The following is a 16175-nucleotide window of genomic DNA, read 5'->3' as shown; positions in this document are numbered from 1 at the left end:
TAAGTTTACAGGATTTTATAATGTAATAATTTGATTTTTCAATCAGTATATATATATATTTTTTTTTTTTTTTTGAGATGTTTATATATATATATATGAATAAAATTTGGCAAAATGATTACTCTGAGGAAGCTTTAAAAATCATATATCAGTTCTATAAGCAAAATATTTAATGGTTGGATTTGAAAATATAAAAGAAACAACAAATAAACAAAAATGGAAAAGAACAATAAAATTTCCAGATTTTACAGGGAAATTTTCTATAAGATAGAATTATGATAGATAATACCTGTCATAATTCTATCTACGATTTTCAATAAAGCTTTCTCTTTAACTGTCTCTTCTGACATATACAAATTTTTAAATACAACTTAATGTTGCCTTGTGTTACATATTTATGCTTTTTATTAAGTTTGTACACCACCATGTCAAATGAGAGATGTGTGTCATATAACACAACAGACATCTCATTCATCACAAAATATCTTATATTAGGTTGAGCTGGAGGAACAGGCAACAAGTTCTCAATTCCTTCAACTGTAAACAGATTGAATATTTTCAAATGACGATAAATGTCTTAGAAACTGATGCTTTTGCATGTTTTAAAGACTGTAGCAACTTGCAGTATTTTTCATCACTTACCTAGAAGCAGTTTGTGTCCTTTGAAGAAATTAATTCCTCATGACTTTATCAAAATCCTTTTTTAATGCAGTATGTTTCATATTCATCAGCTGTTTTTTGACAGCCGATAATGTGAAATTCTGCTGTGCGTTTTCAAAATGCTTATAAAATATAAGGAATAGGCTTTACCCAAAGGCATGTGAGTACTTCACACTTTACCTGGATAAACCCCAATATTATATTTTATTTCTTACTTTATCCAATACTGCTGAGTAGTGGGGGAATCTTAGCTCTGCCCATAACATATACAGGGTGATTCAGATCTTGTGGGATAAGCTTAAAGGGATGGTAGAGGTAGAGCATATGACAAAAAACATTTTTTGTATAGGAAAGTATGGCACAAGTGATGCATTGAAGCACAAACACATGAAATAACACAGAAATTGTTTACTTACAGCATCATTGACAAGTGCGTCTTTACAGCAGTGTTTACAATAATTGCAGTAATTGCAACTGCCAACAGTAATACATGCTCAGAGTCATTGGAGTACAGTTTCAAAGATGCCAGGTATTTCTCATACATGTGCAGCTGCAATGGATATTCTAGCAATGAGGTCCTCAACAGAGTTGATTGAATTCTTGTAAACGAGTGCCTTCAGATGTTTCCATAAGAAGTTTGATGCAATTTTGAGCAATTATTGTAAACATTTCTGTAAAGATGCACTTGTGAACAATGCTGTAAATGAACAATTTATGTTTTCCTTTCATGTGTTATTTCATGTTTGTGCCTCAATGCGTCACTTGTGCGCATACTTTCCTATACAAACAATGTTTTTTGTTGCGTGCTCTACTAAAGTGATTATAACTACAGAAACTATAGCAATTAATTATATTTATAATAATTTTATTAATACAAGTAAAATTTTTATACTGAGTTTATATAAATTGAATATTGTTTAAGTTGGTCGCTCCTGTATTATTAGAATTTCTTGTATAGTAAAAGTCATCTAATCCAGCACTCTGTAATATTCTGTAAACCAATACACTCTTAAGATTTGTCAATGCTCTGGGTGGTGATTTTAGGTTGTTGAAGTGTGCAAGTGTTTGTCATGAGGGCAGTTCTGGAAATGATCATTAAAAAATTATAGAGTTTGAATTTGGTGGTAAAAAAATCAAATTTTCATATATACAGAATAAAGATAAATGGATTTCGTGTGTAACAAGTTTGTTTGCATCCTTCCAGTTGCTGTTATTACAGCAACTGGAAGGATGTACAAAAATAAATGAAAGAAAGCACAGTAGCTTACAGTATAAAATGTAATTTTTTGAACCATTTAGTGTGTGTACATAAGCAAATTTAGAAAAAATCTAGAAGTAATCTGTAAGTTTTAATAATTCAGTTTCATGGCAGTCCCATGCATGCTGGATTAGAGTACTTTTACTGCATTTTAAGTGTAGGAATTTGGTGATTTTTTTATGTTCTTTGAACTGAAGATAAAATTTTTCTTTCATTAAATTTTTTCAGTACTTCTGTTTAAGTTTATGCTTTTAATATATGTATTGTAATTGGAATTTTGCATCTAAATTTCTTAATGATATTTGGATTAATAAGCCACAAAAAAATACAATCACATTGGTTTATCTTTTCCCTTTTTTCAGCCACTATAAATAGACAATCAGTGCTTTTATCTAATGCATTATGTAATTCTTTCTGATTTTGTTTAATAAAAATCAGAAAATATTGATTCTGATACTGACTAAATCAACTAAAGTGGTCACTATTAGAATCAATCATCAGTATTAGAATCATTTTGCTACAAATAAATGAAGATTAATACTTGGATATTTATTCCAGGTTGTTTATTCTTTATTGGAATTGCTACATATTTTTTAAGTCAACCTTCTAATCTCATACAATGGCAAGAAAAAGTAGTGTTTGCAACATTTTTTGCTGGTGCAATTGCTTGCCTCGGCATGTCTTTTACTTTTCATACGGTCCATTGCCATTCAGAAAAAGTTGGAAAACTTTTTAGCAAGTATATATATTTAAATATAATTAAATTATAATTTATTATTTTTAATATCCGATATAAAATATGTTAATTTATATATATATTTTTTTAAATTTTCCCTACAGACTCGATTATTGTGGAATTGCCCTTCTCATCATTGGTTCCTTTGTTCCGTGGTTATATTATGGATTTTATTGTGATTTTCAACCAAAAGTGATTTACTTAATGCTAGTCATTGTATTGGGTGCAGCTGCTATTGTTGTCTCGTTGTGGGATAAATTTAGTGAACCACGTTTTCGTACTTTAAGAGCAGGTAATGTTTCAGAATGTATATTACCAAAAACATATAACTATTAATCATATCAGAATTTATATTGATGTAAGTAAAACCTGTCTAAAATAAACTGTACAAAACAACCTTCGTAAACAAATAACAATTCTCAGAATAGAATGATTTGCCGCATAAATTACCTTTATAAGACAGAATGCAATGTAACGTTCAATGCAAAAAATGTAAACAATTGCATAACAACTGGAATAAAATGGAATTTTCTTTTTTTATTTTTGGTAGAACCGCAGCTAAATTCTAAATCGTAAAAATTTCTGTAAATTGTGAGTCTGAATAACAGTCCATCATTTTTTATTTGTTATGATTACACTTTCATTATCTGGTAAGTAGCTATGACAAAAAAACACTATTTCTCTCCAATTCTCTTGAAGAACTAACTCATTTTCCAGAAGTAATTATAACAAAATACCCTATTTTAAGAAGAAAAACATCACAAAATTCATAGAACTAACCAAAATTTTGTATCATATTCCTGACATAGGAATAGCAAATTTAATTTCTAAGAATAATTATTTTTATAGACAATATAAAAGTAATTTTTAAATAAAAATTAAAAACTTCTATGTTAGTCTAATATGATGATAGTTAATGAATTAAGTGTTGACTAGCAAGTGGTACTTCTTCAAGGAAAGGTTAGTGAAAACATAGTCTGTAAATAGAGGGTTTTACACTGACATTTTTTTTGTGTATCATATAACATTTTATGTTTTTTCTATGTGTTACATTGCAAAGCACTTACATTGAAAGAAAAGATAAGTTAGATGATACTTTCAAGGAAAGGCAGTTCTAAATGAATTGTAACATTTTATCAACTTTTTCTCTTTTTCTTCGTTAGTAAAAACATAAGCCTCTATAAAATGGAAAACTCTATAATTGTAATCATCAGGTTTTATTGTATTTAATATTTTTGATATAATTTTTATTGATTTACAAATTAAAATATAGCTATTTTATGTATTATTTGTGAATAATTTAAAATTAGCAAAATTGTTAAAATTCTGATAACGTGCAACATCATCAAATCTTACTGTCGACCAGATGGCCATGGCAGCTAACTTCAACTGCTCTGGCAGTCTGAGAACAAATTTAGGTTATGACTATCTGGATTTTTTATAAGTGTTGGCAGTAACCAAGTCTTCAACAGATGAAGTACCTATCCTGTTGGAATTCTGCATCATGTGGCAGGACCCAGTCAAAGAATCTGCAACCATCTTGAGATGGACTGGGTATCGAATGGGTCAGCTCTTGCCTCTCATCTTCCAGTTGGTCCCAGGTCTTTCAGACTTCAGTGATGGATGACTTACCCACAGAATTTACAGTCAGATCTTATTAATTTATTATAAATATCAATTGTTCTCTATAGCTCTCAGTCAACTTTAGCTTGCCTTGGTATATATATCTTGACATTATATATAATAATTTTGAATCAGAAAGCAATACAACTAAAATAGTTTTATTTATCTTTGTACAATATAATATAATTTTTTTAATGATTTTTAATATTATCAATAGCCCCGGGACTTTCTTTGTCCAGTTAAATCTCAGATCAGATGGGAACTTTGGGTCAGCTGAAATGTACTGTACATCCAACAGTTGGCTGCTCGGAAAGCATAGTATAGGTAACTTAACATTTTGACATGACTAGAGCATAACCTTTGAGACACTAGTCAGCTAGAGAGGACAGATTACGGTATGAGAACTTTTGTACAGTTTAAATCCTTGAGAAAGGAACTTGAATCCTAGAGGAAGAACAACGATTCTTAGAGAAAGAACTTCATGTTCTCGAGACACAAGTTTTTAAAGGGTTCTCTCCATGATCTCACATTCCAATTAATCAACAATATTCCTCATCACGTTCCAATTGGTTTATTCTTGTCTCCAGGTGACAATTCTAGACTTCTCCTGATTATAATGATTGGATAGTATTTACCAAACTTTGAAACCCTTTCTTGTAACTCTAGCCTTTTGTGTTTACCTTTTTGACATCAAGAATTTATAATTGTCTCCATGAGACATTATATAATTAAATAAATCATTTTGCTGTATTGTTGTTTAACTTATATCATTTTTTTCATTTGAAAGATGGGAGTTTAACTGCCCATCGGGCACTCATTAACATTCTAGCACATAATTTCAAATTTCATCCAAGACCTCACAATAATTCATTTAGAAGCATTAATGTTTTTTTATGTTTCTAGAAATGGCCTAATAATGGAACTAATATAATATAAAATCTTCTTGTTTATTAATAATTTTAATTATGTAAACTTCAAGCATAAATAGATCTTCTATAACTGTAAAATATATTCTATAAATAATAAATTGAAATGTTATTGGTGTTTTATAGAAATATTAATTAGTTTAAATAACTTATAAATATCTTAAATATATCATAAAAATTATTCTAAAATTGTGTTTAAAAACCTGTAAATTTAGGAGTTTTTATGGGATTTGGTCTTAGTGGCGTTATTCCTGCTCTACACTACTTAATTGCCGAAGGATGGATCAGAGCTGTTTATCAAGCTTCTTTCGGATGGCTTTGTTTGATGGGAGCATTGTATATAGCTGGTGCATTCTTTTATGCTCTTCGTATTCCAGAAAGATTCTTTCCCGGTAAATGTGATATTTGGGTACGTATTAATGTGTCTATTGAAAATAAATCTAAAAGTCTCATTATATATCAACTCCATGTTTTTACAATTATAAATCTAAAAAATATTCAACTCACTGTTAAACATTCTAAATTCATAACAATATTCTTAACTAGTAAGTTGTTTTGAATTCTTATTTTTCAAATAATGGAATATGATTTAAGTATATTTTTCAATAAAAAAAATTTTAATTATTGGATAATATATGGTAATAAAGTAAAAGAAATATTTTAAACAAAATTGATTTAGAATGTTTTTGAAAAGACCACATGCAGTTTGTTCTGAACCATATTCTATTTGGAACAGTAAATATGTTAAAATGGCAACTTTTTGAAACAACATTCTGAAACAAAGAAGAATCAAAAACATTTGCTAGTAATTGTTAAACAACCTCTATAAAGTGAACTAGATATATTAAAAAATACTGTATTTACTCAAGTAATCCATCCACATTTTTTCCAGAAATCATGACAAAAAGTCAGAGTACAGTTTATTTTAAATAAATTTGCTGAGTCAACCCACAAAGTCCCGGATGATTCCAGTTAATAAAGCATTTTGTTTAATTTGCTAGTAATAAATTTCACTTATCAATTGGATGACTTAGGGTATGTTTGTAAAGTCAAATGAGTTAAACACATTAGTAACAAATTGCTCGAAAAGTAGTAGTCTCACTCAGTGCACATGATCTGAGGTGATGACATTTCAAACGAAACTCTAACGAAGCTCACAAAGGTAAGAGTTAGTTTACTTCATTAAGAAAATGGTGCCCGACAATATCGGTGTTTCTAAATCTACTCGAGTGTTTAAATTGTGAATTAAAAGGTGAAATGATTGAAATAACTGTCCACCCGAAGCAATCTAAGAAAAATATTTCGGATAAGGCTGTGCTAGCAACATTCGTATCTTCAATTTTAGAAACATCCATTTAATTATAAACGAATCGTTTGAAAAGTCTAACAAAATAAGAATAACAATGATGTCATTCTCATTTAACTTGTTCGACTTTACAAACGTACCCATAGCTTAATACAATGATCATCTACAGTTAATAGCAAGCAGTTACAAGCAGTATCATAATTAAATGATTCTGTGCAACTAATTTCATGAAAATGAGGATAAGTAAAGTTAAATATACAACTGAGACTGACAGTAAATATCTTTAATCTTTATACTTCTTAGTTTAAGCTATTGGTCTGTGAGCAGTTTTTCCACTTTCGACTCCAATTAAACAATGTAAAGAAGTTTTACTTTCATTTAGTGGTAAGTTAATTCATTATAAAATACATTATTACTATTGCCAATAATTTATCTTTATAAGATACTGTGTGTACAAATAATTTTTTTTTTACGGTGTTTTTATCTTATACACTTAGCACCACCATATTGAAGTCTACAAAACAGTGAGAATGAAAGCTGCTATTGTGTTACAACTGTAAATTACTTGTAGAAAAGTTTGTTAAATATATAATAAATTAAATTTGTTGAGTTTTTTATTATTTTTAAACTAATATCATAAAAAAAATGAAGTGTGTGGATTGATTACTGGAGAACGCTTATTACTCAAGTAAATATGGTATATCTAATTCCCCTTATTGAATGTACAGTTCGTTTTATAATTTAAACAAGGTTTTGTTAATAATTGTTTAATAATTACTGGTGATTTATAATTATAAAAACAAATTATTATTTATTATATATTAAATATTATGAACTCAAATTACTTTTTAAGATGTAAAGGAGAAAGAAAGAATATTAAAATAATTTGTTATAGTAAATTAAATTCAAATATAAGCAAGTAGTCAATATAGCATTATTTGTAACTATTATTTAACGATGTACAGTGCACTAATTCCAACCGATTTTGCTCATTTTTCCATTAAATCTTCTAACAGTCTCATACAATAATTAATTTGAATCATGCAAATATAGATGTTTGAATAGTTAATTAAGAAACCTGAAGGACAGACTCAAATACTGGTCAAATTTATTTTAAAAATATTTTACATCAAGCCATGTCTATGAAGTCGGAGAAAAAGTCGAAGTTAATGAGAAAATTAATACATCAGAAAGAAACAAACATGAAAGTTCACCATTGGCCGAGTGGATAAAATCACTAAACATTGGTGGGATGTCATGTGTTCATGCCATACGAACTAGCTTGCCATGTGGAATTTTCTAGATTTTCTTCAAGTGTCTAACACCTAACTGAGAGCAGTTTCCCATATAAAGTTCTTCGGAAAGCTCTTTCCCGTTGGTAGATCGTCCACGTATTGCGTTGCCATACTAAACCAAAATTTTGGATAAATTGTAATGTAGTGAGAAATTATTAGTCATTACAAAGGATTTGAATCTAAACAAATCAACTATTAGAACAATTAAAAAAATGATTAAAACAAAACAAGAATCAGGTTTAGTAGTGAATCTTGATAAATTTGAATAAAGCTACTCGCATAGAATGTATAGATGCTAAAAATGAAAAAGTATTAGATGTGAATAGAGGACTGTTTTGTAAGAAATGTGCCATGGAATAGTCAAAGAGTATAAAAAGCACTAAAGATTTATTAGAATTTAAAAGAAACATGAATGCGTTTCTTTTAATGAACTATATTAACTCGTTATTAACACAAAGACGGCAGGTTTTAGAGATTTATAATTCGATTTTCTTAGCCCAATGTAAATACAGTGGAACCTCGGTATACGACCTTAATCCGTTCCTGGTGTTTGGACTTATACCGAATAGGACGTATATCAAACCAACCTTTTCCATAAGAAGTAATGTAAAAATGATTAATCCGTTCTCATGTAAAAAAAAAATGGCTGGCTTTAAACACCTCGCTTTCCTCGCTAGTTTCTGCTTGATTTTTCATGAGATCAGCATGTATCCTTTCAACTTTCTCGCAAATAATTTCTTCCGATACGCTGTCGCCGGCACACTGTTTTTCAGTTATCCAAAGCAAAAGCAATTTCTCAACTTGATCTAATGTCTTCGATCTCTGTTTAGAAATTGATTTAACCCCTTTCGCAACGTTAGCAGATTTAATAATGTCTTTATTTTTCACGATTGTTGATATTGTTGTTCTCGGAATACAGTATGCAACAGTTAAAATCTCAAACACGCATGCCACCTTCATATTTCTCAACAATCTCTTTTATCAGTTTCATTGTGATTCTAGTCATTTTTTTAGTTTTCTGTTGCTTTTCATTTGCCTTCTTGCAATTCATGATTAATTAAAATAATAAAATTTTACTTACAAATTAAAATCAAAAGAAATTTAACAAAGTTATAAACCGTTGCACCGTGAACGTCTAGTCTGGTCTAGTACACTGATAGTGCTATTTGTTCATAGATGGTGCGTATAATTGAATTAAGTTGTATATCAAACAAAAGTCATATACCAAGCAAAATTTGTTTCATCCAAACAGGACGTATTCCGAATTGGACGTATTCTAAAGCACACGGTACCACAATACAGTGGTACCCATACCAAGGTACCACTGTATTTTATACATTTTAGAAGTGTAACTGGTATCTTTCTGCCATTCAGAAACAGGTGGAAGCCTTGCTACAGAACCCTTTCTTCTTCCATACTATTGGCAAGCAACTAGCAGAAACAAATTTGCATGCTTGGCAAGCAATCACTACATTTCCTGCCATTAGTACCCCAACATTGTCAGCTTTGGTGTCATGACAGAGAAATGTGAATTGCTGTGGACTGGCAGCATATCCAGTTCCAACTGAATCCGGATTCTGTTTGGAAACAGATGATCACTGTGTTAAAGTGTGGAAATCACTGTGAAGTGCTCCAATCTCACCTTTACTGTTGAGCTGTACAGTGCTCTCACTGTTGGCATGCTGATCTAAGGAGTTATTTTGAATGACAATTAGTCACTTAGTAGTGGCACAGTGAAATCTTATGCTTTCTTGTATTGCCTGCTGGACTACAAACAGCACTTTCCAACAAGATAATTCTGAGCCACATACAGCTAGGGTCTTCCTGGAATGTCTTTGTCACATTGCCACACTTTTTGACCTGATGGTCTCCAGGTCTGTTACCTATTGAGTATTCTTAATATCTGTTGACAAATCTGTTGCAGGATAGCATACAGTGTTTGTATGCCTCTATGCCTGACTGTATCATTGTATGTATTAAGACAAGAAGAGATCCTAAAAGATATCGAAAGCTCTGTTAAATTGAATCATAGTTTCACAGGAAAATCATCGCTTTGCTGTGATACTGTATTCACTTATTAACATCATTACATTAGCACCAATAAAGTTTTATTCAATTTCAATGCTTTCATCCAATGGTTACTGGGGACATCGTCAACGCTCACAGCCTATGCACTCCTCCCACATGTCACTTGGCCAGTTATCATTTTACCTGGCATGGTATATATATATATACATCCCAAAGCCTCATGTATTGATACTACTACAAACTATTGCAGTAATTAATTGGGCTATTATTATACTATAATCAANTAGTCTTTTTTGACGCCCAATTGCATATTCTCATAAGGAATTCTATAAAACCATGCTTTCTCCTCTGACATTATAGCATCCTTATCATTTCTGAGGATTTTATATAAATTAGGGGCCCTTTTTATAAGCATTCTCGAACCTTTTCTGTGAGCAATCTCTTTCATAACGCTATTCATACCTTCATTATATGTAAATTTTACGATTCCAGTGGGAGCATTTTTAAAAGACCCTTTCTTTTTGTTTGCTTCATACTTCCTAACCATTCCCAGAATTGAACTTTTTCTGTAACCTAGGGTCTTGGCCACACTCATTTCTTTACTTCTGTCTTGTACTGTTTCACAATACAAAAACTCCCTTCTTATTAAAGCTCTGAAAGCTGCAATTTTATACTTATACGCAGTGGTGATATTCAAAATATTTAACAAAGGGTTTGCTAACAGAAAATTTTTCCTTAACAATTTTTTTTCACTTAAATGGTGCATTAGCAACATTAGCGCAAAAACTGACCTTAAGATATCCATATAAATAAAAAAGATATATATTACACGCAATGATAAAACTGACATAACTACGTGGTAAGTCACGAACACCGACAAACAAAATGGAAGTTTTGGTTAGAAATAAATACAATACTTTTTCTTGCGATATATCTAATAATAGATGTCATCGTCTCTCAAAATACAATATCTTTTTTATTTCGCCTGACGCGTGTTCCGCAGCCATCTTGTATTTTCTCGCGTGCGTGGGATTGTGGGATCTCTCTTATGACGGATCTAGTTTCAAGAACTGTTTGAGTCTATCACAATTGAACCTCGTTTCAGTCGAGATTGAAATGGTCGAGGGAAGTTGCACCAAGCCGAACAGGGTATAAGGCTCTTGTTTAGTAGTGTTACAAAGTATAATACGTATATTTTAATATATTTTTTAAAAGAAACAAAACCACTGAAAAATGTTACTGTACATGTGTTTAACAAGGTTCGGAAAACTTTGAAAATGTTAACAACAGGTTCGGCCGAACCTGTGCGAACCCACTGAATATCACCACTGCTTATACGGATCCTTGGATTGGGAGGGAATATACGATGGGCTGTGGGATGGTTTAATAAAAACGCTAGTGGACAGATGGCCTTTTTTGAATTTAATACCAATGTCTAGAAAATGTAGCCCCAAGGAACTCTTCTGCTCCAATCTTAAAGTAAGGTCATCATTGTTATCATTGATCTTATCCAAAAAATTAACATTGGAGCAGAAGAGTTCGTTAAACTTTATTACAAGAATGTGTTTTTTAATTATGTTTATATTATAGACTGGTATTTTCCAACTTTTTTGGATTAGCGACACACTTTGAATTTAATTTTATTCCTAAGATGCCATAATTTTTAAAATAAAAACGTTAAATAATATTTTCTAATTAAANCAGTATTAGAATCATTTTGCTACAAATAAATGAAGATTAATACTTGGATATTTATTCCAGGTTGTTTATTCTTTATTGGAATTGCTACATATTTTTTAAGTCAACCTTCTAATCTCATACAATGGCAAGAAAAAGTAGTGTTTGCAACATTTTTTGCTGGCAAAATGATTACTCTGAGGAAGCTTTAAAAATCATATATCAGTTCTATAAGCAAAATATTTAATGGTTGGATTTGAAAATATAAAAGAAACAACAAATAAACAAAAATGGAAAAGAACAATAAAATTTCCAGATTTTACAGGGAAATTTTCTATAAGATAGAATTATGATAGATAATACCTGTCATAATTCTATCTACGATTTTCAATAAAGCTTTCTCTTTAACTGTCTCTTCTGACATATACAAATTTTTAAATACAACTTAATGTTGCCTTGTGTTACATATTTATGCTTTTTATTAAGTTTGTACACCACCATGTCAAATGAGAGATGTGTGTCATATAACACAACAGACATCTCATTCATCACAAAATATCTTATATTAGGTTGAGCTGGAGGAACAGGCAACAAGTTCTCAATTCCTTCAACTGTAAACAGATTGAATATTTTCAAATGACGATAAATGTCTTAGAAACTGATGCTTTTGCATGTTTTAAAGACTGTAGCAACTTGCAGTATTTTTCATCACTTACCTAGAAGCAGTTTGTGTCCTTTGAAGAAATTAATTCCTCATGACTTTATCAAAATCCTTTTTTAATGCAGTATGTTTCATATTCATCAGCTGTTTTTTGACAGCCGATAATGTGAAATTCTGCTGTGCGTTTTCAAAATGCTTATAAAATATAAGGAATAGGCTTTACCCAAAGGCATGTGAGTACTTCACACTTTACCTGGATAAACCCCAATATTATATTTTATTTCTTACTTTATCCAATACTGCTGAGTAGTGGGGGAATCTTAGCTCTGCCCATAACATATACAGGGTGATTCAGATCTTGTGGGATAAGCTTAAAGGGATGGTAGAGGTAGAGCATATGACAAAAAACATTTTTTGTATAGGAAAGTATGGCACAAGTGATGCATTGAAGCACAAACACATGAAATAACACAGAAATTGTTTACTTACAGCATCATTGACAAGTGCGTCTTTACAGCAGTGTTTACAATAATTGCAGTAATTGCAACTGCCAACAGTAATACATGCTCAGAGTCATTGGAGTACAGTTTCAAAGATGCCAGGTATTTCTCATACATGTGCAGCTGCAATGGATATTCTAGCAATGAGGTCCTCAACAGAGTTGATTGAATTCTTGTAAACGAGTGCCTTCAGATGTTTCCATAAGAAGTTTGATGCAATTTTGAGCAATTATTGTAAACATTTCTGTAAAGATGCACTTGTGAACAATGCTGTAAATGAACAATTTATGTTTTCCTTTCATGTGTTATTTCATGTTTGTGCCTCAATGCGTCACTTGTGCGCATACTTTCCTATACAAACAATGTTTTTTGTTGCGTGCTCTACTAAAGTGATTATAACTACAGAAACTATAGCAATTAATTATATTTATAATAATTTTATTGATAGATCCGACCCTGGGCCCTACCTTAGTTTTTGATCAATTTTAACTTCGAAAATGAACATTCTGAATTTAACAGACACCGGAATAATTATATTTATAATAATTACCTATTTGATGATTTAAATACTAAAATATACCACCAAATTTGAGAGGCCTCTGAAAGCGCTATAGGCATTGCCTTTATGATTTAACAGATATATTGAGAACTTTGGTTATCATTCCAGCGAATTAGCATTGTCTTCACAATAAGATACTTAGAAGTGTGTTTATGATTGATATTTTATATATACTTTTTATATACTTTATTATATTTTATATAAAAATACTCCTTTAGTGCCATAGAAGAGCGGAGAGCCGAAAATGAAAAAGTATGGAATCAGCTATTAAAAAATTAACATAAAAAACAAAAAAAAAATTCAATTATTTCATTAAATTAAATTCAATTTAATTTCAACAACTTTATTTTACGTATTATTGAATAAAATAATTATTATATCTTCATTAACTTTTACTTTCCAGGCTATTATCTATACATAAATTTGATCTTTAGGGTTTTCCAGCCGGGAAAGTTATACAACTCGTTGCTGGACTTTTTCTTTCTTTAATAAAATAGACTTCATTTATACATGAAAGTACAATAGGATAGTGAGTACATATGAGAATTTGCATGTAAATTGAAAAACACTGAAAAATAAAAATTTCAAATAGAAAAAAATATTATTCTTTTTGATTTGTTTTCCGTTATTCCTCGCCAAAAAAAAAGTACGTAAGAGGCCGGAGAATTCGCTAAATTAGGATTGTAAGAGAAATTTTGATATAAAAAAATATAATAAAAATATTCGTATTTAAGGATAAAAATCTTTTAAAAAACTTTTATCCATTAATTTTTACTTTTATTGTTTATTTATAATTTTTATTTACTGTTTAAATAGGTCGTGGACGTAAGAATTAGTGCACGTAAACCGAAATTTTTCTATATTTAACTCTTGACTTTTTAAATCCAGGATGTTGCCCACGTGCAAAAATTTTTGGCTATGCCTTGAACATACTATAAATAAAATCTATATCAATCATTATTATATATTTTTTGAATATTTATATTTAAAAATATACAATATAACTGACATTTAAAAAATTATTTACAGAATTGCTTATTGATTTAAAAGTTAAATATCTAGAATAATTGCAATAATCTTCTTTGCTACAATATGGCAAAAGTCTGATATATAAAAATGTTTTCTCTCAGGGGGAAAAAAAAATTAATGCACTTGTCTTCAAACACAAAATCTTATTCATAAATATACGATTTGTTTTTGATTATATTTAAATTTAAGCTCATATCTATACTTAGAAACTTGATTTTAAGTAGAAAATTATTCTTAACATGAAATATTATACTCTTATTCTTAGTTTTACAACAAATATAAAACTCAAAACTATTCGTATATATTTAAATATTTGAAATCTTCCATAATATTATCCGCCTATACGTCCAGTTTATAAAAAATTAAGTCTATCGTAATAATATCTTTACTATCTTTTAGTGTTATAAAATGGAATAAAATTTGATAAATTACTACATTTATAATCCTGATTGATAGAGAAGACTTTATTTTTTCTAGGTCTGTCCACTAAATTCTAATGGCTTTAATTAAAACCGTATTTTTAACAAAAGAAATTCAAAAACATTGTTTTTATAAATTGCCTATGTTTATTCCACACTATGCATTCTACATGGAAACAGATTATACTCATTTTTTTTTTCGTTTAGTACTTAAACAAATCCTATCCTTTCTCAAAAATATTTCTTTAGATTCTACAGTTTAGACAGTCAATTTTATTTATTTGTTACATAAAATCGTATATCATTTTATAATACTTTTTGATTTATTTTAATTAAAATTATTCTAAAATATTCTGATGTTTCATTAAATCTCTTACCTACATAATATATTAAAATGACAACATACATAACTAAAGATCCTTTAATTGTAAATTCTAACTCATTACAAAACTGGAAATTTCATAATTGGTAATCGAAGAGTCTAGATATGTCACATTATACAATCCTATCTCTGAAATAAACATAATTATAAAATCTTAAATGAAACGATCCTTATTAGAAAATAAAAGGAACTTACGAGAGTAGTATTTAAGAATTAAAGGTTTAAATATTTTATGTGTAATTTAATTATTATTATTATTATTACAGAGTGTAAGAAAACAAAATTCACTTTAGAGATGAAATAAAATAAATTTCAATTAATCCTATATTCTGAAAATTCAATTATATGAAGTAGTATTTTAAGCTTTTAACTCGTACATCATTAGAATTAAATTTATTCCTAGAAAATGGGCCTATATATAGGGTAATTCATGTTTTCTAAACTTAAATATGTAATATTCTCTTTCTCTCTCTCAAAAAAAAAAAAATGGATCATAATCTTCTTAACCCCAGCAAAAACATATTGTTGTAGTATTTCAGAACACTGATAGAAGTTAAGAATTACTGATATAAATATGTAAGAAATAAATTAAAGTTACAGCTAAGTATTAATTTCAGTATTAAATATTATAGCATTTTCTTCTTATTCCAAAATCTGAAAAAAGTAAATCATCTAGTGAAAAAAATATATACTGTATATATATTATAATTAGCCTAACCAATTCAAAATTAGTTTTTAAAATAAGCTTTTAATAATTTAAATCATTAAATTTTGTTTATTGGATTTTAAAATATAAAAATGATTTAATGATTTAACTATTTTGTATTAAAAAAAATTTTTTTTTTGCTTATTAAATATTAAAAGTGGATCATCTTTGAAGACATCTTAGCAACGTCCTTGTCTCAACCTACGTTCTTTTTCGTTTGTTGATAGCAATTGCAATTATAAAAATCTAAAGAACTAGAAAAGTATCTTTAAAAACTAATACTGTTTTTCTTACATTATCATCAAATAACAATGGGAAAAAAATAAAAATCGACATTAATTGTGCCTAGAGTAAATTCAAAGTGGAAGTAATTTTATATTAACATTTTACAAAAAATAAAAAAAAAAAAA

At 29.3% G+C, this 16175-nt stretch overlaps 1 protein-coding gene across 1 annotated transcript; it reads left to right on the top strand.

Moving 5' to 3' along the window:
- The first annotated feature begins 248 nt into the window (after positions 1 to 248).
- On the top strand, positions 249 to 5762 carry LOC111641928 (adiponectin receptor protein-like). The gene is made up of 3 exons (XM_023388183.1): positions 249 to 2657; positions 2759 to 2946; positions 5419 to 5762. Exons 1-3 carry the CDS (start codon positions 2446 to 2448, stop codon positions 5760 to 5762), a joined length of 744 nt encoding a protein of 247 aa, XP_023243951.1. The 5' UTR covers positions 249 to 2445.
- The last annotated feature ends 10413 nt before the right edge of the window (positions 5763 to 16175 follow it).

This window comes from Centruroides sculpturatus, unplaced genomic scaffold, assembly GCF_000671375.1.
Source record: "Centruroides sculpturatus isolate CEXI.00-Female unplaced genomic scaffold, Cexi_2.0 scaffold1578, whole genome shotgun sequence".
NCBI lineage: Eukaryota > Metazoa > Arthropoda > Arachnida > Scorpiones > Buthidae > Centruroides > Centruroides sculpturatus.
This window is presented reverse-complemented; position numbering and strand designations above follow the sequence as displayed.

What these genes read in the sequence shown, in the direction of transcription:
- LOC111641928 (XM_023388183.1), top strand. Translation starts at nt 2,446, where the DNA reads ATGAAGATTAATACTTGGATATTTATTCCAGGTTGTTTATTCTTTATT. An exon ending in GTTGGAAAACTTTTTAGCAA is followed by an intron (nt 2,658 to 2,758) that starts GTATATATATTT and finishes TTTTCCCTACAG; the next exon opens with ACTCGATTATTGTGGAATTG. An exon ending in TTTTCGTACTTTAAGAGCAG is followed by an intron (nt 2,947 to 5,418) that starts GTAATGTTTCAG and finishes CTGTAAATTTAG; the next exon opens with GAGTTTTTATGGGATTTGGT.